Below are 24,837 nucleotides of genomic sequence, written 5' to 3'. Positions count from 1 at the left end.
TTCATAAACGTTTTTTTTACTAAATAAAAAAATGATTACCGGTGATGAACTCTTCATTTTGAACTTTACGCACTCCGTTGCTTTCCTGTTTGTATACTGTTAAATATGATTGGCGTACGGCGCCATTTGCAAAAATTATAAATCTTCCGATAGGGGGATTAATTTTACGCCACCGTATACAAGTTGTATGTGCCTTGAGAATAATTCTAGGAAAAACAGCAAATAAATACATTCTCCCGTTGTATTAGTAAGTAAGACGTAAGTTTTTCATTTTTCATGGCCACTGTGCAGAAAGTTTTCCATAAACATTTAAAGTAAGATACCCAATTAAACTTTTTGAGTCTATAGTACAGTTGACATTTGACGCCTCCGCTTGACCTCCTTCCAACCTAAAGTAATAAGATTAGGGCTATAAAAAGAAAACACGGTAGTTACACTTTTATTTTCATAATTTCCTTTTAGGCATTTTGGTTTTTATTGTAAAGAATGTGAAGTATGGATATAAAAGTAAATAATTAAGTATTCATACTCGTATAAAATTATTTAAAAAGTAATGCAGTATTTTTATTGCTAAGTGCTTGGTACCGAAAGGATAATTATGTGTATAAGCTATAATTTGAAATGCTTCACAATCAACTATATCTATATCAATTAAAAATATATCTTCTAGAAAGTTTTGCACTTTGAATCCACAATGAATCGAATGTATTCACATTTTTATTGATCTCTAAAAAGTCATATGATTTACATACACACAATTGCAAAAAAAACACACAAATATATTAACCGATAATTTCTACCAATTATAATTAATACGCAGTTATACCTGTTGATTTCAGGTTTTCGAAAATAAAACTGATTAAGCAATGCATTAAAGGCAGCCCCAAAGTGGAATGCTTCTTGCTCTACCACCTGAGGCGGCGTTAGGAAGCCGGTTCTGGTATTCTGCTTTATATTTAAGGTGTTTGTGATTAGTAACATTTTGTTATTGTACTTTTATTTACTTATAATTGATTTAACCCCTCACCAAATTGTTAATACTTACAACTAAACATTCATTCTTCACAACTTGTAATTCTTTACAACCAATTGACATAGTAAATTTCGCCGTTTCCTAAAATCCAGTTTAGCTAAATCTGTGAAATTATAGAGCACTTTTAGATTTGTCTTCTGCGAGCTCTTTGACCAAAGAACGTGCGGCAACGTGGGGTTCAGCTGGTTTGAACACCACTTCGCCATTAACTTTGTAGTCGGCATAATTGATTTTGTAGACTTCATGGAAACCCAATTTTTCCATGACACGAGCCGAATAGTGGCTGGAACACAGCACATGCATAACGGGAATGTTGTGCTGTTTCATATAGTCCAGAGCGCTTTCCGTCAAACGGCCGGCAATACCCATACCGCGATAGTCGGAATTTACTGACAGTATTTTGCCGTCGAGTATAGTGTCGGTATTTGGATACAAATCGAAAATATTGAAATTCTCTTCAATCCTGTCAAAGAAGTTTAAGATTTTCTTAAACTTCTGATGCTGGCAGGAATCAGCTGGTTTTTTCGGAACTGCAGCATCTGGGGCCTAAAAGGGAAAATAAATATATAAATTATTATTTTTAATTTAATTTTTATTTTTTTTATAAAATGTAAGTGCACATAAGTAGAATTTTACAGCTTCATATTGGAATTTTCATTTGAAATTTTATTTCAGTAAGAAGTGGAGGATTCTCCGCGTAGTGCAGAACTCCATGTCCCAGACGTATTTTAATAAATAAATAGCATTTACAGTAATGAATCCAGCGTGTACAAGTAATTTCGGCGTTTACAAACAAAAACCAATAGTTATATTTATTAAAAAAAATAGAATTTTCTTCAACAGAGCAGTTTAAGGTGCCAAAGCGTCACGGTGAAGCCTGTCCGCAGCATCACTTATAAAATAAAAACCAATATTTTAGTGAAGTATATACCATATAATAATCAGTATAACTGTTATTGACATTTTGGTATTGTGCAAGGTAGTAGAATTGAGAAATATGAAACACTTATTAAAAAAATAATTTTAATGATTTTTTGGATGATATTTCTTGTCCCCAGTTTTTTGCGTCACGGTGAAGCCTATCAATAAAATTGGATTATTTACATAAAAATAAAATGTTAAATTAGTTTTACTCTAGTAAATGCAACATTTAACTTTGCTAACTTGATTCATTAAGGCAGAAATTAATCTCATGATTGAATTTTTTGCTTTTTACACCTTGGAGGTAACAAACTTGTTTTGGGAATAACAGAATCGTCACGGTGAAGCTTCCATATATTTTGGAATAAAATTAATAATTATTTATAATTAATCTTAAATAATTTCTAGTACTATTAGTCTAGTGAATATAAATGGCCTCAACATGAAAAAAATTGAAAATCGCCGATAATTTGTTTAAAAAATCAGTATTACTTATGTCATGTGTCACGGTGAAGCCTCTGTGTATGCGTAATTGTTTAAAAAAACACAAAAATTATAAACATTTTGTCCGGCCCACTATGCATATTTTATTCTTGACCCGTAACCTTGAGGATTACGTTTTGATTTTTATTTAATTAAAAAAAAAGAGGTTGTCTGTAAAGTCGGTTTACTGACGATAGTTTAACGTGACAACGTCATAAGAAAATATTGATGGAATGTTTGCATTTTTTAAAAGAAAATTTTAATTTTATTTGTTTGATAGATAATTTGTATGGATATTGAGAAGGAGGTAAATGGAATCGCAATGGAATTGATCAAGTTACATTTACACAAACGTGAAAAATTACGAAACATTTATCAAATTCATGAAAGATATGTTTCAAATATTTGTTTAAACCTTTAAGACTTCAATGTGTTCAATTTTGTCTCGAACTTTTTCTGCTTGCTTAATTACTTTCTAGCAAGGATGAGTACTCGTATTTTTTTACATTTTTCATTCCTCTCGGGAGCATGGACCTCGACAGGACTTGTCCTGCGTTGGTTTCGTTAATGTTAATATTTGATTTCTGACAGGGTACGTGATTAGCCTGCCGCACAGTGCGGCCGATTCCCAAAAAGCTGGCCAAAAGTCGAAAAAAAAAGTTTCTAGATAGAGTTTTTTTGTCTTTGGGTTGGCTACAGTAATGCCTTGAGTAGTGAAAACCGTTCATAGCAACGTCCTGTACCCTAAGTATCCTCTGTATTTTCAGTCGCAACGTGGACTTCGTTTGAGCATCGTATTACTGTCGATGAATAGTGAAAGTTGTACACATTTGAAAGATTTTGTAATGGAGTAAATTGAACAAAACCAAATGGAATCATCTTCGGAAGGTTAGTAAAATACGAGAAATCTTTAGTACATATCAATACCTCGACACAAAATTTTTATCTGCAGCAATACGTAGATACATTTTTTGCAATTTTTTTTATAAAATTTGAGTTTTCAAACTGTATAGTAATACAACGCCGTCATATGCTGCTTTGAAACCTATTAAAGGTTACTCAAAAAAGTAATGGTTACTGAATAAAACAAGATTCAGCTGCTACCACTTGCTACCTTGCGACCCCGAAAACATATAAATTTACATGCATCTTGATTATGTTCTAGAATATACGCTATTTCACGTGAGGGGGTGGCCAATAGGGGGGAAGGGGGTGGATTTTCAAAATTTTAAGATCAAATTCGTAATCAGCGACCCCGACAACCCCCGAGTACGAAATTTTGAATCAATTACTTAATTTTTTGAGTTTTGGCCAGCTTTTCGGGAATCGGCCGCACTGTGTGCCGGTACATGATGTATTCGTATAACCGGCATATAAAGAGTAAAATATTTCTGCCTATAAAAGTAGGCAATTATGACTTAAAATCAAAGGTTGTGTGTTGGTTTTTTAGAAAATATATATTTTTATTCGTTTTTAATAAACAAAATATTTTTCATTGATAAAAAATATATTCAATATTAATATTTATGTTTAATGTTTTCTTTTCCTGATCCATTGTATTCTCTATCTCATCACTGCTCTCTTGAAATTCATCCCTGTCGCCTTCATCTTGATCATTGCTTTCTGTACCTTCCTCACTGCTACCTGCTTCTTCATCACTGCTCTCATCAGAAGGCGACAAAATTATCAGTATTTTGCGTTTGTTTCTGTTTATCTCCATCGCTATCATAATAATTCATACAATATTTTTATTTCTGAAAGGAATAATAGTTCTCACTATTACTGTCCTTCCTGTCAATAAAATCTTGTAACTTTCGTTCTCTTAACTATCTGGTGATGAAATGAATACGAAATGCATTTTTATTTGCAAAAATCATTTTGTAACGGTAATTTCCAAGAATTTGTTATTTTAGCTCAATACAAGCTATTGTGTATTAAAATAAATAATGCTGCCAGACTAACGAATATTCTAAAACGTATATTTTTTAAAGATCTTTATTCTCTATATAAATATAACTGACGCCTAAACCTTTTATTTTCCCGAGCTCCTCCTCCAATTTGTGGTGAGCCACTTCATGTTGTTCCACAAATGGGGAGACTTACAATTTTATACTCCTACCTACAAGACCTACAATTAAGCTCATTCGGTCGGCAGACGGTTTTTTAAGGGCAGCTTTTTCATGATTGAAGCTAACCCTGCCGAGGGACGACCGCTATTAGAAAAAACTTTTTCTAACATTTCGTGTTTTATGTTTGGACCTATTGGTCCTAAGTGGTTCCAGATGGAGCTTGATCTTTACGTTTCTTTGTAGTCGACTTCTTGTAAAAAGCCTGCGTTCTTTGCTGATCTGAGTAAGCCCTGAAACTCAAACGCCGAGAGACATTCTAATTTCTCATATTGCAGAGCTAGGAATTTCATTCGGATAGCTAATGCGGGGCAACAACATGGAAGCTGTTTTTTTTCTTTGGGGATTCGTGAAGTCCAAGGTCTATGCTGATAAACCAGCTACGATTGAAGCTCTGGAAGCCAACATTACGCGTGTTATTCACGACATACCAGTCGAAATGCTCGAACGAGTGATTGAAAATTGGACCTTCAGAATGGACCACCTTAAGCGTAGTTGCGGCCAACATTTGAATGAAGTCATATTCAAAAAGTAAATGTCAAAGAATGTCCTTTCAAATGATAAATAAAGGTTTTGAACATAATTTACATTTTTGTTTTTTTTTAACTATTGAAAAAAGCACCTCATGATTGATCACCCGTTATTTTAACAGCGCTACGGTATGGAATATGTGCTCTTGTTGATCAGTTAAGACGCGATGAGCGCAAGTAGATGACAATCACCCAAGTCGATATTAGGTTTTCGGATCCTAAGTACGTCTGAAACAGTGGACAACATGGCTTATGTCTACCAAAGCATTATCAATTTTGTTTTTCGAATTCAGAATATGGCGATGTTCATCAAATACCTACTTAAGTTGATGTTTAAGGTTTGGGACGCATTCAAAGCCTAATTTGCGGCATTTTACATACCAGCTGTAGTTGCTGTCGCAATGCCTGAACCTTTTCCATTAAGCAAATAAACATTCCAGGTGCATGGGCTATGCATAGTCATTCACATATTTTATTTGCACAGACAGCAATTATTTTTGTTGGAAACATTGTTTCTGTGGCGAGCCCCAGCACCACCCACTTCGCCTATTCAGATTTAATCTGCGGGGATACATTAACATTGCGAGTGGCTTTCACTAAATGCTTCAACGAATTAGGATAAACGTACATACATACATATACATGCACTTTATTTCTCACTAAAATCATAAGTCGAATTGAACACCGCTCATTCTTGCTAAAATCGCGAAAATGTCATTTCGTTTCGCTTTTTTCGCATTCTTGTGCATCGACTTATTTGGGAAATAAAAAGCTAAGATGTTAATATCAAACAAATATACATACGAGAATGTGTGTGTTATATATGTGTAGGTATACTATATATGCATACATGAATTCATGGGAAAAGGAAGTGAAAGTCTGCTCGTGATTAATGCCTTAAAAAGCTCTCCTTCGTGTTCGTTTATCTAACATAAAAAGTAAATAAAAGTGTATGGCACTCACAATCATTCACATTTTATTGCTCTCTAAACAAACTAATAGTGTTATCAAAAAACTACCGAAATAAATTGGGAGTGGCAAGCATGAATGCAATTGAAATAATTCAAGTAAAATTAAGTAATTTGTGATACAACTTGAACATAATTTTAGTCATCTTTCTGTCGTCTTCATGATTCCGCGCGCGTTTACTATACAATTTTTGATACCTCGCAGTAAAAATGAATGAAGAAAATGATCAGAGACCATCCTACCTCATATAGACCACAAGCAATCCCAGTACTTCCACGAGATCATATTGGTTTGGGGATTAGATGAGATTAGATTTGTGAGAGGTTGGACATGTCCAAGCACTCAGTCAGGAGGCCTTTGTACTATGCCCGGATAGATTTTAGTAGAAAGAATAGAATAGATAGGAAAGATAAAAAGTGGGTGGTAAAACGGAAATTTTTTTTTTAAGCTTAACTCGTCCCCTTAGTATAACAATAGCCTATGTGCTCATAGGCTATTATTTTTTTATTGAATTTTTGGATTCTCCATCGTCGATTTAATATGTGGTCAAAATTTTGTCAAATTCTAGTTCCACAAAGTGGGTCAAAACGTCAGTCAAAAAATAATAAATATTTACAGACATAACGAGATTTGAGTGAGAGCTACTTTTGACAAAAAGTTTGAAATTCATTTTCTCAAAACATCAAAAAATTTATAGGCTATTTTAATACTAAGGGGACGAACTAACAATAGAATTGCTAAATAAACAAAAAGATAACGCATCGCTAGCAACGGAGGCTTTCAGCTGAACGGAAAAATTAGTTTGAGGTCACTCTTCCACAAATATTATATCTCGGTTTCATTGATAAATCTTAAGAGATCCGGAAGAGGAAGATAATGAACTTTATCCATACTCAGTATATCGCAACCCAATAACCTAAGTCTGATTCTGGACAGCTACAGAGAAAATGCTCCGCAGTGTCGTCATCCTCAAGACAGTAGAGGAATATCGGACTGTCGACGACGCCCAAGGCAGCCATATGCTGACCACAGGCGTTGTGCCCTGTGATTACACCCACCAGTACTCTCAGGTTCTTTATGCTAAGTTTTAGGAGAAAGGCTGCTATTTTCCTGTTTGATTCTTTCACAAAGCACTTGGATCTGCACGAATTTGACCCAGACCCACGTTCTCTATGGGTGGTCTTCATGAAGTGGTCAACCCATTGTTGAATCGATGCAGAATTGAATTCAGGGCCTAGTGGCATACTTTTAGAGCCTTCATTAGCCAGTTTATCAACTAACTCGCTCCCAGCAGCAGATCCGCTACCATTACTGGTTAATAAGTTGTCTGGACTTAACCATTGATCTCTATCTGGGATCAAAACATCATACCTCCTACCGAAGCTAACGAAAGGCACCCGATTGTCTACTGGCATCGAGAACAGTGTGCACCGCTTCGACAACTGGTGGTATATCTGACAGTGGCCAGTGCTTTCTTCATTCCCCCAGACGTTTAACTTGAGCCTGTAAGCCGCCTTCATCGCTTCCTTTCGAATTTGAGGATCTAGAGTTGCAAGTTAAGAATGGCATTAAGGGAATCACCAGATGTCGTACTCAGGGCATCTGTGATACCCTGTTTAGTCTGTTTAGGGGTGTGTTTTACTCTGGAATTAAGCATTGTAGCCTTCCACCATATGTAATAATGGGTCTAATCAGGGTGATATACAACCAGTGTACTATCGCCGGTCTTAGACCCCATGCCTTGTCAAAGGTTCTCTTACACTGCCAGAAGACTTTTAGTTTCTCAGAGACCTTCTGCTCGACATGCTTCTTCCAGGTAAGCTTACTATCTAGGATTACTCCTAAGTATTTAACCTCAGAAGACAGTTGCAGTGTTACCCCTTTCAATGTGGGTAATAACAGGCCTTCCATATTGCGTTTCCTAGTGAAAAGCACTAAGATACTTTTTATATGATTTACCGAAAGACCATGCAATTCGCACCAATGCTCTTGGTTTGAGGAAAAAGAAATCCATTATTTTTGTGTATTTTTTTAATGTGAAAATTCACTTTACGACGAGCATAAACTTTAAATTGTTTGATTGAAACTTTAGGAGATATCGATCACTATAGCCATCTATCGAGAAAATAATGGATTTCTTTTTCTAAAAACAATTTATGAACGCCAAGAATGAAAAACATGATGAAATAAAAAAATAATAATTTCGAGAAACTTTGTTATGTTTTATTTGCAAAAGAAAATCTGCAGATATTGGAAAATCTGTCTTTAATGCTTACCATTCGCCCTGTGCTAAGTACGTGACCACCCTCAGCAGTTATTGTATAGTTTTTGGAATATAATATATTATATATAAAAAATAAATACTTACGGGTCGCTTTAAAAGTCCATTGAGGAAAACACCAATCAATTCACCGTTATTATGCACAGCTTTGAATGAACAATTATCCTTAACACTCTTCAAAGAGTATTCCTCCAGCTCCGGACAATCACCCAAATTCAAAAATTTATTTAGTGGTTCATCCTAGGAAGATAATTTAATTATTATAATATTTATCATCAACTATAAAATTATAAATTTTTAAGTACATGATTTGGACAGAATATACTATAAGTGCATTTCCTTGAAAATTTTGGGAATAATAATTTTCTTGTGATGAATAACACGGTGCTACAAAATAAAAAAAATCGAAAGAACACTTCAAGTGATTTAGTGCACGTTTTAGGTCAAGACCAGTACAACACAAAACTGTGTTTAGAAAATTCAAAACACCCTCAAAATTTGTATTTATTATTAAAAAACCGATTTATGGTGTTTTTGATGAAGTAAAAATACATAACTAACCCATTTTTCAACCGATTTTTTATTTCAATATGGTCTTAGGAAGGGGAGTGTATGTACGTTATGAATGTATATAATTCTAAGATTGAACGATTGACGTTCAAAAGAAATTTTCAATAACAAGCTCTGATTTGTGCAGTTTTTCCACGTTTTTTTTCAAAGTGATGCAATTTTTTGGCCACTATTCTCCAACGAGCACCACAAATATATACATATTTTTAAACTTCCATAAAATGTGCTCGAAATAAGCTATTTTTCACCTTCATACATTGAGAACTGTAAGAGTTACGATTTTTTTTTTTAAGTTTTCTTTCCACATTTTTAAAAATCCAGCTGAACCGAGACTGCGAGAGAATACCACATGACCGATAGTGTTTTACTGCTCATTGTGGCTAATTTTGAAAGACAGCAATAAATTTACATAACTATGAATACATCTAACATATCAAAACTCATTATAACCCAAGCTTACCTAATCCAAACTGACCAACGGAAGCTTGCATGACACAGCAGAACCGTTTGCAATTTGCTGGTAGGCATGTACAATTTAATGAGTGTGAAAAATCATCACACTTGAATGATCAAGACCTATTAAAACTTAGTATAAGTGCATCTAACCTAACCTTACCTAAGTGTATTAAGTAAACATAATTCAGAATTTTTAACAGTATTTTATGTTCAAATTAGCCACTCTTGCATTACATGGAAAAAACTCAGCTCAGGCTGCGTTCGATTCGTTCAGGGTAATGAAGTTTGGTTCGGTTGGTTTTAGGTACGAATTTCCTGTAAGGTAAGGTAATGATATTTTGTGCTATGCTAGGTTAAGATGCGTTACGTTTATTTGTAGATGTTGTGAATTGAGTACACATAGAAGTACAATTCAATCGGTTCAATTGTGTTACGTAGGGTTCTATTTAGTGAAGTGAGATTAGGATAAGTTATCCAAGGTTACTTCGAGTTTCGATAAGTTGGCATTGCAAACTAATCAAAAAGGCTTGCTTTTGCAATGCAGAAAAGCAGCACAATGGGTTCGATTGTCTCACATTGTGTACGGTTGGATTGATTTCGATAACGTTAGGTTAGGTGAGATTTAGTACATCCGGATAAGTCAGAAAATTGCAGAAGTAAGTCAGCAAACTGCGTTACTTTTTGCATTATTTTTTTTTGACGTTATAATATTCTTCTACGGTCTCTGTTCAACTCGAGAATGTTCTGTTTTTATTTTATTTCTACAAAAACGTTCTTCACTTGGAAAATTTCTTATCAATTTTGATGAAATAATGGTTGCTAGATTCGGAATGGATACAGGTATGAGTAAATATACTTAATTATACTCGTATTTCGCGATTAATAACGGAGAACCGCATTAAATCTGCAAATATGAAAGTAGTGAACAAAACTTTCAGTTTACTGAATTTTGTGGTTTACAAAAAAATCCGTTACTTCGACACATTTTGATCGATTTTTGAACTTAAATGCTTTTTACATTCGAAATAGACACAGCTATAAGACTTTCTACTAATAAATAAACCTTTCACTTCAATATTATCGACAACATCTTGTTAAACTCGCAAAAATTGGAAAAATTTAATACAATTTAAGTTTTGTGTTGAAAAATCAGTAGTTATTTTTGTTTAGAGTGAAAAATAGAAGACATGCGTCAGAAGGACTAAGATTTACCTCAACAAAACTGTTTCAAGATTGGAAATCGGATAAAATGCAGACGAGCTACGAAATTTTAAGTGTCGGAAAACACCCAAAATCTGGTTTTTAACGATAAATAAAAAATTTGAGGGTGTTAAAAATTTTTGAACACGGTTCCGCGTCATTCTCGGCTAGATCTACAGTGCTCATCATGTCACTTCAAAAGTTCTGATTCACTGTAGCACCGTGTAATTAACACTCATAATGTTTTACTGAAATGTTATTTGCAAGTCTAGGTCCTAGACTCTAGGAGATGGGCGTACAAACAAATGACTTCTGCAGAAATTGTCTAGATGCGCAAGAGGAAGAGTCGATCTCGCACTTTGCCCTGCTCTATCCTGACGTATATTCACCATTTTGGGTAGATAATTTTTATTTGAGTTGGAAGATTTTAGTGCCATGGGAATTAGAGATCTTCTAATTTTTTTTTAAATTTCACACCTGTTTTAGGATAGATAAGGACAAGTTCCCACGCGGCATCACAATGGGCTACGAGCCTGAGTGTGTTCTATAGGGGACAACCGCTACAAACTAGCCAAATCCCCTTCCTTGTACCACAACATAAAAACACACATCAAAAATATGAGGAAAAGTTCGGCCAAACATGTAACGAAGGAAACACACACCAATTTGATTTATTTATATTATTTATTTTGCAGTACTTATCCGTACGGCAACCATATTTTGAAATCAGTGGCTGAGTCGAACGGCTAGTCGGCTCACATTTGATAGATTAAATAAATTCAAATGGGACACACCAATCGACAGTATAAATTACATAGAATAATTCTTAGTAAAATTTATTTGATATGCAGTTTTCGTATATTCTCTTGATCGCTTTCTTGATTTACTCTCTAAAATATTCGCAAGGCTCGAACTAACCCGACGTCAGCTAAGCATACTTTGGTGAGAACCAAATCGTCGTTTAAAGCTATAAGGCGGTTAATCAATCTCGATTCAGGGGCAATAGTAACCAAATATTGAGAAAATTACCTCAAGTTTGCACACTGATGCACAAACTGTACATTGCAGTTAAGATAATGACACGGACAGTTTGGAAGTGAGAGGCAGTCGCTGGTTGACGTACAAGCAAAGCGGTATATAGTATAGCGGCGCACACTAAATCAGTTTTGTTCATTTAATCAACGTAATTCTCTAAGAAATGTAAAATGGTCGGAGAGTATTAATTTCAAACGTTTCTGATAATAACATTTGATTCAGTTGACGCAAATTTTGAAGACAATGGACTATGCGCAGTGCTAACAGAATGACTCCTCCGATAACATAGCGAACGAAGCAGTGAAATGTTAGATGAAAAAATGTGAAAAAGGAGTTATCTCGCACCGCGGCGCTATGCACCAGGTACCAAGCAATAAAACACTATAACTTTTCAAATTAATTACTGCATTTGTTTTGCCAATTTCAAAATAACCAGTACTAATGCATACAAGTATATGCAAAAAACGTTGTTAAAATACAAATCGCACCTCATGCAGTAATAAAACTGCCATCTAAGCGAGGCATGCACCTTAAGCACCTTGATTTTTTACAGCTCAACATTAGGGCAAGTAAATCTGTCATCAACAGATAGCAATTCTCAATCTCTCAAATGACACAGCACCATCCATAAAATTGCACCTTGATTATTTTCATATGTTGATACATAAATCAAACGATGTACTCGCATTCTCTGTATTACAGGGCTAGGTGATTTCAGTTTCGTTTTAGCTGTAAGTATACATTAAGGCATGCAGAACCCAATAGCAACTCAATTTGCGTTGGAAATTGTGATTCCATATTAGAATACTGCCAATACGCTCTGTCACATTCTCATTTGTATGCAGCGTAAGTTTTTTTATTTTCCATGCCGTAAATAGCATTCGTATGACTTCGAACTAATCGCACTTTCTTTTTTAGGCACGTGGCTAAATGGTATGTTTCCGTTTATGTATGTAAATGTATGCAATAAGAAGCAAGTAAAGAATGTTTTTGTTTTTGGTGTTTCTATAAAAAACATGACGCACTTGCCGTGATTGGTATCAATACTTAATGCGGGCATAAAATGAACAAAAATATAGAATTGCTGTTTTTCAATAGCAAACGCCGTTCGGTAGGCAGTGGCAATCCTGCGAATGCACTTTTGCCATGAGAACGCTTCAAGAATATCAGTCAGCAGCACAGGTGTGTTTGGCAGTAATTCTCACTCCACTCTCACGTAGATAAATTAAATTTTGAAAACTTAATTTTATGTGCATGAGAACGTATACTAGAGCTAGATTTTTTTTATTTAACAAAACTCCAAAACCCATTTGGATTAGCTTTAATATTCGACTCCACCCCAAGTATGTAATTATTGTAAAGAAATTTATCTAAACAGTTAAACTCCTTAAAATATTTTTGATATTTGACAGAAAGAATTTGGCTTCTACATATTTTAAACTTAAAAAAACATGTATTCCTAAGGTTCTTAGATGAATATATAATATATCGGTGTTTTCGTCTCGAGAAGACAAATTATTTTTGTTTCAAAGTTCACTGACCTCAAGCACCCGCTTCCAGTTTGGGTGTTTAAAAAAAGTATTTTCTATCCTTTTTGGGGTTTCGTACTCACAGCGGGACACTTATGGATTTCCATTTCCAGAATAAAAATTTATCCAAAAATAAACAAGGTCATCCAAACTTTTAGTATTGCTAAAAAGCAGAATAATTGCCAAATAAGAGAAAATTGGGTAAAAAATAGTTTATGTTCTTTCTTGCCATAAAGGATTGATAGAAGAAAAATGAAGACAATTTGAAGCTCAAATCATTAGTTTAACCACTTCATTTTCAGCAGATTTTCATTACTATAATACGACACCTAATAATTTAAATGAAAACTTTAATGGTTCATAACTAACTCCTAGGTTAGGTTAGGTGGTCCCTAAGAATATCTAATTTGTAGAAGCAAATTGTGTTTTACTGTAAGTTTGAACTAAATTTAATTAAATTTTGAAGAGCACAAATTCGAAAATAAATTTAAGAAATCAAGATTTTTCCGTCGATCACATGAACAAATGAAAGGTATTCAAGGCATTCAAATATGATTGCAGGTTAAAATTTTTATTAGAACTTACTTTAAAGAAAAATCTTTTGAGCATAGCCAATATAGCGTCTTTGTCCTCATCTGTAACTGGTTGCACCTTATAAGGGCTAACTTCAGCAGCTGCTGGGTTAGATTGTGTGACGCCAGACACATTTAATACATTATCCATCTTCTGAGTTAATCTCCTTTTCGGGTAAAGGTCCGACAACTGAAACATGTTTAAGAAGAAACAAAAGCTTGTGTAAGTATTTGCTTATGCACTATTATGCGAGTTAATACCTATGTATGTATGTATATATTTAATAGCTAATTAGTTCGTATTTTCTGGTTGAATTAACTTAAGTTATTATTATTTGTGAAAACATTTTTTGGCTTACGTTCTAAAATTTATTTCTCAACATTTCACAGCTCATTCGCATAACTTTTAGGTATGTACCAGCACCTTATACACGTTTTCGTTTTATTTATGGGCACTTAAAAAGTTTTCAAGTTCAAAAATATTTTCAAATAAAAATTCACGCACAATTTCATTCGCGCCAATTTCATCACATGGCCAACAAAATATTTTACTGGTAATGTCCCAAAACTGCAAAATTAATTCTTTAAAATTCCTATACTTGTACATACTTGTACATATACACATGTACATATGTATGTATGTATGTATTTAGACGTATCAGCAAATAATCCAAATAATTTTCATTAAATACTGGCCTACATTTTGAAGACGGTGGGTCGGCTTTTAAAGTCTTCATAAAAATGACATTACTAAGACAAATATAAGGCAACACAAAGGCTTACGATAAGCAATTTAATGGTGGATGAGGAGACCGAGTAGGCAAAATTTTTAGAAGCTGGAAATCTCGGAAGCACTAGGAACAAAAGAATATAAGTGAGTCCCTCCCTCCGAAAAGGGACTGGTCTTTAGGTTGAGACCCTAATATCTGTATAAAAAACGCTATCACGAATCAAACACAGCCTCGAAAAGAAACGCGAATATTCCGAACAAACTCTGGATGATTACCAATTAGGTTTCAGAGCCAACTAGTCTACAATAGATAAAGGTTCATATCGACACAAATTTTCGAGAAGCGATACAAACATGACATTGACGACTACTATGTACTTATTCGTGGACTTCAAACAAGTATTCGACAGCATAAATAGAAGGCAAATTAAGTTTTTCCTGCAGTATATTGGCATCCCGCTAAAGCTAAGTGAGCTTGCCACTATGACGCTAACAAATACCACGACGAAGGCGCATTGTGCAAGGAGAGTGCTCAGAGTCATTTTCCATTAATCGGGAGTTAAATAAGGAGACGCTTTATCAGCATTGACTTACAACCTAGTCCTACACGCAGCAATAACCGAAATAAATCCAAATGGGATGTACAGATGATATACTTATTATGGAATTAATGAGTGCGTTTATAAAACTAGAAAAAAGAATTAGCACAGTGTAAATGAAGTTTATGGTCCAATCCAGCTCCGGTTTAAGGCATGATGGTCTGCTGATTGGAGACTATGCATTGGAGAGTGTACAAGAATTTACCTATCTGGGTATCAAAATACCTGGCAATAAGAATACATCATTAACAATAAATGAGAGAGTTTTAGCAGCAAATAAGTCTTAATTTTCTAATTTGAAGCTGCTCAAGTCTAAATTATTATCTCGCGACCAAAAGTTAAGAATATACAAAACCTTGATCCGCCCGTGCTTACCTAAGGTTGCAAACTATGGACGCTACAAGCCACTGGCATTAATCAGCTAAAGGTATTTGAAAGAAAAATATTGCGCAAAATATATGGACCTGTCAGACTGCAAGACGGTACCTATCGAATTAGATAAAATAATGAGCAGGAACTATTAGCAAATATCGAAACTGTGATAAAATTTATAAAATCTCAGAGGGTAAGATGGCTTGGGCATGTGTTTAGAATGCCCAAGGAGAAAACAACTCGAAAGGTAGTTGAATTAGGCCCTGTTGGAGGCCGAAGAAGAGGACGCCCCAGTAAAAGATGACTCGAAGACGTGGAAGTTGACCTTGAAAAGCTAAACGTGCGGCAGTCGAAGGGGGAAGTCTTAGATAGAGACAGATGGCATAAGGTTGTGAATGAAACAATCGTTCACTAGGACTGTGATGCTAAGAAGAAGAATAAGAAAAGACAAATATAGACCAACAGACCTAAGACAGATGTAGATGAATTTGATACAAGTCTCAACCCCAAAATTTGGTAATAAAATACATTGAGTTGTTTCCTAAAAAAGTCGGTGCATCGTTTGGTGGTGGCATAGAACAGGCAGACAACTTCACAACGCAGAACAATACCATATTTATAGAATATGCAAGGTGTGTTTATAAAGAGGCTACTATACAAGTACGCTACGCCACGCGCCAGCAATCGCAAGATTTTTAACGCGAAACCTTCTTTTTCGAATGTATGATAGTACCTAAAACCGCTGAACAAATGAGTGTGTATATAGCCTTTGCTCGCTCTAGAGTTGTTTGTTTGGTGCGCCTGAAGAATGTTAAGTAAAAGAATAATTCAAGACAACGCGCCCGGCTCTTATCGCATTATCTGTTGAGAGGTTCTAGACAAGTACATTAACCTCCAAATGTCCTTTGGAACTGTAGAAGTTAAAGTGTTGTCAATTTGGTTGTATTTTTGGATACTCAAGATCGAGGTCTATAAACGAAGTCCGTAATGTGTAGAAAAGATCAGGGAGCGGTTAAAAAAAAACGAGGATATTAAGTCACAACTGAATACCTACTATACATTTTTTCCGATATCTATGGCATCGTTCAGACAGTAAGTGGCTGGACTGTTCTATGTAGACGTCTTGCAGCGGTTCAGGGTACGCTTTTTCGTGTACGACGCTATGAGAATGGTTGTATCTTACCCTACGACGAGACGCCGGTGCATTGTGTGTTCATTTAGGAAAGATTTTTGGCGAAAAAGGGCACACTAAAATGTCTTCCCTCACTTTAAAGACCCGGGATTGCCAACTGCGATTTTTTTTTATTTTCTAAAAAACAATTGCATTACATCGGGACGTAAAGCAGGTCGAGTTATGTAGATGTAATCGCGGGCTAACTTCGGAAGATTATTAAGTGAGATTCCAATCGTGGTAGTAGCCATTGTGTAGTGTTAGAAGGAGAATAGGTTGAGGGCCGTAGCTAATTTGCTTCTCTTTTTTTGTGTTTTTAAACTGACGCAATATAATTGGCGAACCCTGTACTATAGTCGCTATTAGAACATCTGAGGATTTTATGTGCAAATTAGATGAAAGTGTAAGGTTGGATGAAAATTTTTCGTATACGAAATATTTTTAACTAATGAAGACCACCCTCAATATTTTGCTCAACTTTGTTTAAAAAAATCCAAAAAATCTTAGAAAGGTAAGGGAAGTCGGAGATGTTTAAGTGCTTCACTTTTGTTCGGCACAGGTATCAAAACTATAGCTCTTCCAAACTGTATTGTTTCGATCGCACGTCCTGTCATAGCTCAATCATTCTTTAACCGAGTTTTCGATAAACTTCGCTTTTCTTTTATTTCTATATTTATTAGATTTAGAAATGATTGCATTTAATCTAAATATAAATATGATTTCCTACATTCATATGTGGCTCTTCTCAACGATTATTATTTATTAACTGAATAAATGTTTTAGAAGCAATACTTATATGTACGCAATACGTATGCCATATTTGTTATACATAAATTACAGTCACCATTGACTAACTATTTTTCACTAAATTATGGTTTTTAAAATTAACTAATTTTTCACTAATAACCGATCTGTTTAGCAGTAATATTTTGTAGTTTGTAGATTTGATGAATACAACAAATAATTAGCTCTGGGCAAATAATTACCATTGGGCAAGAAAATGGATATGGTTAAATCAATTCCTCTCGCTGCTATTAACATTTCGATACACCTACTCATTATTTGGCATTATTGGCATGTGCAGTCAGGTTTAATACTTATGATGAATTGATTACATTAGTTTCGATAAAAAGTTGTAACCAAAATATTATAATTTCATTAGAAAGAAAAAGCCTTAAATATATAGGAAAATGCTTATAAATCAGGGAGATTATCTGTGCTTATGACTAGCAAGCAGGGTTGAGTATTTTGCGCTACCACTAATTTTTACTGGTAGTTAAAATAACGGTTCAATTATTACTAAACCTTCAGTTTTTCAGTGTTCTAACTATTCACTTACTGAATTAATTATTTAGTGCACTATGCCCAACCGTGCTAGCAAGATTGCACAATAGTATGAAAGGCAAAAATCCTACAGTGATCAAGCAATTTATTCGTACACTCACAGTTTATAAACAGATATGCCTGATACTTTGCAAAATTTATACAAAAGAAGAAAATTTTTACATATTCGTAAAAAATAACGTTTTTATTCAATATTGAAGAAACACAAACTTCCAAGTTCATTTCTGGAATTAGAGAACTTAAAGTAATAACGAATTAAGGTACAATTTCATGCAAAAATATTATTCGTACATAGCCATATAAAGAATATTTTATTTAAAAAAATAATAGAAAAAACGAGTATTCAGTACTTTGTTGGGGCGCCTTTAGATTTCATAGCTGCTTCCAAACGTCGATGCATACTTTTTACCAATACCTGGGTTTCATTAGCTGCAATTTTCTCCCACTCAACACTTAAAGCTGTCTTTAATGATGCCTTTGCTGTTATTTTATGCTTTCTGTTTCTCCATTCTAAGAGCTCCCAGACATGCTCAATTAGGTTCAGTTCCAGTGATTGAGGTGGAGTTTTAAGCTGCTTACAGTGGAAAATAAGCCATTCTTGGACGAGATAAGATGCGTGTTTTGGGTCATTGTCTTGTTGAAATAAGAACTCTTCAGCATCCACTCCAAGTTTAACGGCACTATCATGCAATTATTTTTCAAAATGTTTAAATACAGATGTTTGTTCTTTTTATCATCAATATAAACCATTTTTCCTACTCCAAATGCAACAATGCACCCCCAAACCTTTGCATTGCCTCTCCCATGCTTACCGGAATGAATAGGATTTTTTTCATTCTGTTCTGTATTTTCTTGCAGGGCCATCTGATCCGGAAACAATCAAATTTCGACTCATCACCGAATATGACGTTTTCCCAAACAGAATCTGGCTCATTTATATAGCGTTTGGCGAACTTCAATCTCTTCTTTCTGTTAATATCTGAATGTGGGGCTTGCGGCGTGCCACTCTGCTATGATAACCAGCGTTATGCACACAATTAAGGACTGTTTGTGGGCTTATTTTTTTATGCAAAGACTCTTGAATATTTCGGCATAGTATCGTGGAGGTTGTTTTTGGATTTTGCGCGACTGATGCTACTATATTGCGTTCCTCAAATGGATTCAATATTTTTCGCCTTTCGGCTGGTGGTGATTAGCTTCCAATTTACCAGTCTTAACGTAATCAGCAGTAATACTTTGGACCGTAAAATGCGATTTGCCAATTGTTTTACCGATTTCGCGCCGATACTTGTTTTCTAAGTACAATTTAATAACAATTTTGCGCATTTTCAATGGTAAATCCTCACTTCGTCCCATTTTGCCACTTTCAATCGAGATATTACGCGCAACTGAAATTGAATCCGCGATAAAAGCTAAACCAATCTTATTTCATTTTCAGCAATGCTAGTAAAACACAAACAATTTTTACCGTTATTTTTGCAAAAACAATACCTGAAAGTGTACAAATAAATGTTTTGCGGCATTTTGCTACATCTGCCTGCTTTTCTTGAAACCCTTCAGTGTGAGTTGAAATAAGGAGAGCTTTGTTTGCGGCAACTCGTTAGGAATGTAACATTCTTACAGTGACCTAAAAGAAATATATTGTCACACCAAATATTTTGGGCAAAGCTACCGTTTTTTACGTCCTACGCAGGATGAACGAATAAATTGTGTGACCACTGTATATTAAATAAGCAAGAGTCCGAGAGTTACAATACAATAATAACAACAACTACTGGTAGAGGATCACAATTATCAAGATACAATTCGCAGTCTGGAAATATTCATTTACATAGATTTCGCAGTAGCAAAAAAAACAGATAATGATAGATTACCAGGTCACATGTGGACTCGGCAGCAGAATCAATCAACCTTTATTCAGACGGCATAGATGATAAAATGCGATACTCGCACATTTTATGTGAGAGCGCGCCCAGGAACTTGTTTGAGTACCTATCAGCACTGCTAATTCCTGAGCTGATGAATAGCTGATAGACGAAATGGCGGGCTGCCAGAAATTAGGCGCCAAAAATAAGTGAATAAAACAGTTCGTTTTTGTGTCACGTATTTTGCAGAAATTTATATTCAAATAAGAGAGGGGAAAATGTATACACCCGCACACATTTAATTAATTCGCTTACAATAATATAAAAATTAATATTATTAATATAATTAAATAATTTTACCGAAAATTGGGTGTTACTTTTTGTAAATATGTAATAATAAAGAAATGTTTATTGTATACTTTGCTGTTTTGTTTTGTTTATCAATGATATTTGCTCGTGCTTCTCGTCAGCAAGATTCTAGTTTTATGAAGATGTCCTTAAGATTTATTCGTCGATCACTGTCTCTCTCGATTCTGAATTGATGTGAATTGATTTGGATAATTTCAGTAACTGGTGTTACAATAATCGTCTATCCCTGATCATGAATAAGTGTTTCCAAATTAATTTTTCTAAGCCTGCCACTGTTATTGACACGTCTTATCACATATCTAGTACGCTCCTGTCACGCGTCAGTGAAACTAAAGACTTTGGTGTAATACTTGATTTATTATTACCAAATCTTGCTTTTTTTAGGCGTTATATGTAGCTCTGATTTCCCAGACCCTTATACGCTGAATGCTTTGTATACGGCGTTTGTACGTTCCAAACATGGGTATGGATCCTTTATTTGGTCTCTGTATTAAAATTTAATGAATCCAGGAAGTATTCTTACATTTCGCGTTGCGTAATTTACGCTTTGCGGATTTCATTCCTACCTATCAAGCGCGATGCTTATTGATTAAAAAATTTAATGTTATCTTTGTCTTTCATTTTTGATTTCACATTTCATCCGTAGTGCTGTTGGCCGGTGCTTTTTGCGAGGGCTTTCTTTAATATTCTGGCCAGAGCTCTTCGTAGTTCGGAGTTCTTGCATATTGGTCTCTCAAAATATCTTTATGCTCGAAATGGTCCCATTATTAAAGCCTTAATTGAGTTAAACAAGTTGCCATGACCCAGCCCATCAGCGGATTCTTTCAAATTTGCTGAGAGCCGGTCAAAGGTTTGATTTTAGTTACACCCCTATACATTTTGTTCACCATAAAAAACAAAAACGGTTGTTTGCAGGTTTAAAGAGTTTCAGTAGCCTGCGGACAATGGCACGCAAACCATTTTGACTGATCTCTACAGCTAAATATTCAAAAATTAGTTCCTCTAGAAAATCAAAAAACATATCACTAATAATCACTTTTCGCCATCAATTAGTACAGTAGAAAAATAAGCTGCTGAATGTACAGGTGGTCGTACAAGACTTGAAGACGGAAGGAGTTTTGCTTGTGGAATACTTGAAAACTGGTAAAACAATAAATTAAGCTGAAGGAAAAAATTCGTAAAAAAAGACCCAGTTTGCAGTTATGAAGGGAATTGGGGGAAAAGCCTTAATACAACTTTTAAATATAAAGATAATAATGATTTTTACAAAATTTGTGGTAATATCCACTCTGAAATATATCTTAATATTTCGAAGCTCCCTCTGAGCCTACATCACCTTACAGAATGATCAATTATTTATGTACGTTTGAGAGCCTCTGATAAGGGAAAATCCTACAGTTTGGCCCATTTGTATTTTAATGTGCTTTAATTGCGGACAATAAAATATTTCATCGCATGAAATTTTTGTATTTATTTTCCGAAATCCGGCAGGTAGGGCTCTTGTTTAGTATAAAAAAAATAATTTCGCGTGACTTTGAACTTGAAGATATTAATGAAAATTGACGCGAAATTAAAAAAATGCCAAATTAAAAGATAATGACCGATTGTGATGAGTGCCAAATTTTAACGCTGAATTAAGAAAAATGGATTTTAACCAAAGTTAGTGCTTAACTTAGATTTAGTAGAAGAGCCATTAGAAATTGGGTGAGAAAAATATGAAAGCGCCAGGTCAATACAGCAGAAATCAAGCCTTCCAAGAAAGATCACTCCAGCAGAAGATTGGATTATTAAGGACAAAAGTTTGAAAATTCGAACAGAAAAAGTCAACGCGGAGTTTAATCAGCAATCTACGGGCCATATTTAAGTAAGTACAACAACTGTTCGTCGCCAACTTCAAGAAGCCGGTCTAGAGTTTTCAAAAAGATGATTTTTTTTTATATTTCGAAAGTATAGGCTTTTAAGAATATATTGTCAAGTTTTTGGAAGGATATTCTCAGTATTTTCGATTCTACGGCCGTTTTGGCAGGTAGAGTCAGATTTGTCACGCGGCGGTGTCAATGGAAAATATCCACTCTCAAAACTTTAAACTCAATTATCTCAAGACTACTTTTTTCGGCCTGGTGCTGTCAAAAAAAAAAAAAAAAAAAACTATTCAACCTAATCGTCTGAAATTCTAATATAATATGTTATTCACAACATCAATGACTATCGCCCGTACTAGAATCATATTATTATTTAAATTATTTCGTATTTTTTTGACCTAAAATCTGAAAAAACCCGATTTTTAGAGCGTCAAATTCAAAATCGCGCCATTTAGTCAATTGTTTTCTTATTCTAGTACGGCACACAGATACAGTCATACTGATTAATAATTTTTTGGGTTTTGTGTTTCAGATAAATAGAAGAGCTAAAATGGACAACACCGTCCAGGTCCAATTTTTCGGAAGGGTCAACTTTAGCGACATTATTAAAATCATTAAATAAAAATTTTTTTTTCATTTTGTAGAAGTTAAATAAAAAGCCTAAAAAATTTAAATATCGTTTTTAAATTTTTTTTATTGTAAAACAAAAATTCCTGAAAATAGTCTAAATTTTCGAGCTGTAGACCACGGGGAACCCTTAAATTCTTGTTTTATACAAAAAAAGCCCTCTAAAATATCATAGGAATCCATAATTTCTGAATAGGCCGTTACCGTAATCAAATAGGCTTATATCGACTAACAGCAACAAAATGTTAAAAAAATTGTTTTTACAAGCCATCGAAAAGTTCAATTCATATATTACCCCATTTTGTGGGAAAATTTCATGCCATTCCACAAATTCATTCAGTACCACCACAAAAAAGGTATTCAATAACATTCGATTTTCAGCTGTGTAATCAAAATACTATAACGTGCAGTTCTAAATATTTTGAATGAAAATTATTTTTTGATCTTGAAACGATCGCCGACAGCTGCCGTGTGCCGCATTGGCCAATTAATTTGAATTGTTTACATCTCGTCTACGACTCGGAAAAATAAACACTTGCATACCAAACCAAAAATCGAAGTAAAAGCACTGCGAACACATACACATGTACATATGTTTGCATGTAGCACATACTAATCTACCTAAAAAATTATCTACGTACTCGTACATATGTATGTATGTCTTTTTTTTTAATTCTTCTACAACACTTACCGTGTACCGCGCCTCAAGGATAATCGCGTCGTTTTTTGCGATATCCCGCTTATTCCTCAGCATCGCTTGTTCGTGCAAATTCTGTATTTCCATTTTGTATAAATATATGTATTTATTCTTTACTTGAATTTTGCAAATTTCGATGTCAGCACGATTTGTTTTGCTTGCCTTTTTCTTGGTTATTTTCCTATTTTTTTTCTGGCTTTAGCGCCGACTGCTGAAGAGAAACACTGTGTACGTGTTTTGATACCTTAAAGAGGGAAATCACTAAATCACTGTCTCACAGCACTCAGAGAGTATTGCGAAAGTTTTATTTCTATGGGAGATTTGTTTATTTATTTTATAATTAAGCGATTAGCATTGGCGCAAGTTGATAAATCGCTTGTCACATAAATTTATGCGCGAACGCATCCAACGCGATTATACCGGCATTTATTTACACTGCGATCATTCGATTATTCTTAGCGTACAAGTTTGTGAATGTCCTTTTAATTTAAAAAATGATTGCCGTAATTACTTTCTTGTAAATATTATTGGTCGCATTGCCTCAAGAATTTCCAATAAAGCTTTCAATTATAAATTGATTTTAACCCGCTGCCGATTATTTAATATACTCGGTTCACTCACAACGATCAACGACTGGGCAAATATTTGCGGCTGCTGGTTTTATATTCGTTTAGCGCAAAAATTTGCGTAGATCAGCTCTGTTACCGGTCCCTGCTGCCTGCAGTTGATAGCCTGTTGTTAACATTTTCATTTTGCAATTCAACTATAGAACTGCTCTCAACTGCCAACTCTGCTTAACAGTGGCAGGTTAATACGAATAACTTTTACACTCTACACCGCAGATGCTAACTAAATTTTGGAGCTATACATATGTACATACATAGGTATGTACATACATATCTATGCTTGCTATTTGCTATTTTTTTAATAATCTGATATTAGGCCTGCTCAATTGTTACAAATTATAAGTTTTGGTGTTCATGTAACCAAGAAACTTATAAAGTAGGGGAAAGTGCGAGTAAAACGGCATTTCATTGTGAGGGGAAGCTACAGGCTTTTACTGGATAAATTTTTACTTGTACGAATTTGCAAGTTGCCCAAAATGGCTGCCCGACTAGAAGGTCGCGTAGACCTACCGGGTACAATAAAAATACATAAAACTACATATACATACAAGTCAACTAAAAAAAACTACACGAATAGAAAACAAAAAAATAAAATAACAAGAAAATTCCTCTGAAATTAATATACTTTCAAGACAACATAAAAACATACGCAAAATCAAACGAAATTTAATTAACAAATGAAACCGAAATACATCAAAAGAAGTATAAAAAAAAGAAATAGAAAACAGTTTGTTCTCACAAACGATTGAATACCCTGACGTTTTGTGGATTTTTATCCCGCCGTTTTAATTAAAATTAAAAATAAAATTGCATGTGAGAAAAGCAGCTGATGGCTAAATAAAACTAAACATGAGTTCTAATTAGCGAAAT

General features: G+C 34.6%; 1 protein-coding gene across 3 annotated transcripts in view; it reads right to left on the bottom strand.

Annotated features, from left to right (window-relative positions):
- Positions 1-431: 431 nt before the first annotated feature.
- The window catches only part of LOC128868703 (arylalkylamine N-acetyltransferase 1), a 108,724-nt gene continuing 84,318 nt past the window's right edge, over positions 432-24,837 (bottom strand). For 2 of the 3 annotated variants that reach the window (XM_054111114.1, XM_054111116.1), the window contains 3 exons: positions 13,719-13,895; positions 8,431-8,583; positions 432-1,579 (listed from right to left, as the gene is read on the bottom strand). In XM_054111114.1, coding sequence (XP_053967089.1) covers positions 1,145-1,579; positions 8,431-8,583; positions 13,719-13,895 — 765 coding nt within the window. In that variant the 3' untranslated portion in view covers positions 432-1,144. Of the gene's footprint in view, positions 1,580-8,430; positions 8,584-13,718; positions 13,896-23,335; positions 23,995-24,837 lie in introns of those variants that run through there. The other variant, XM_054111113.1, reaches the window with a different exon arrangement.

The sequence above is a fragment of the Anastrepha ludens genome, chromosome 6 (assembly GCF_028408465.1).
Source record: "Anastrepha ludens isolate Willacy chromosome 6, idAnaLude1.1, whole genome shotgun sequence".
NCBI classification, from domain to species: Eukaryota; Metazoa; Arthropoda; class Insecta; order Diptera; family Tephritidae; genus Anastrepha; species Anastrepha ludens.
Note: the sequence above shows the minus strand (reverse complement) of the source record. Positions and strands in the feature narration are given on the sequence as shown.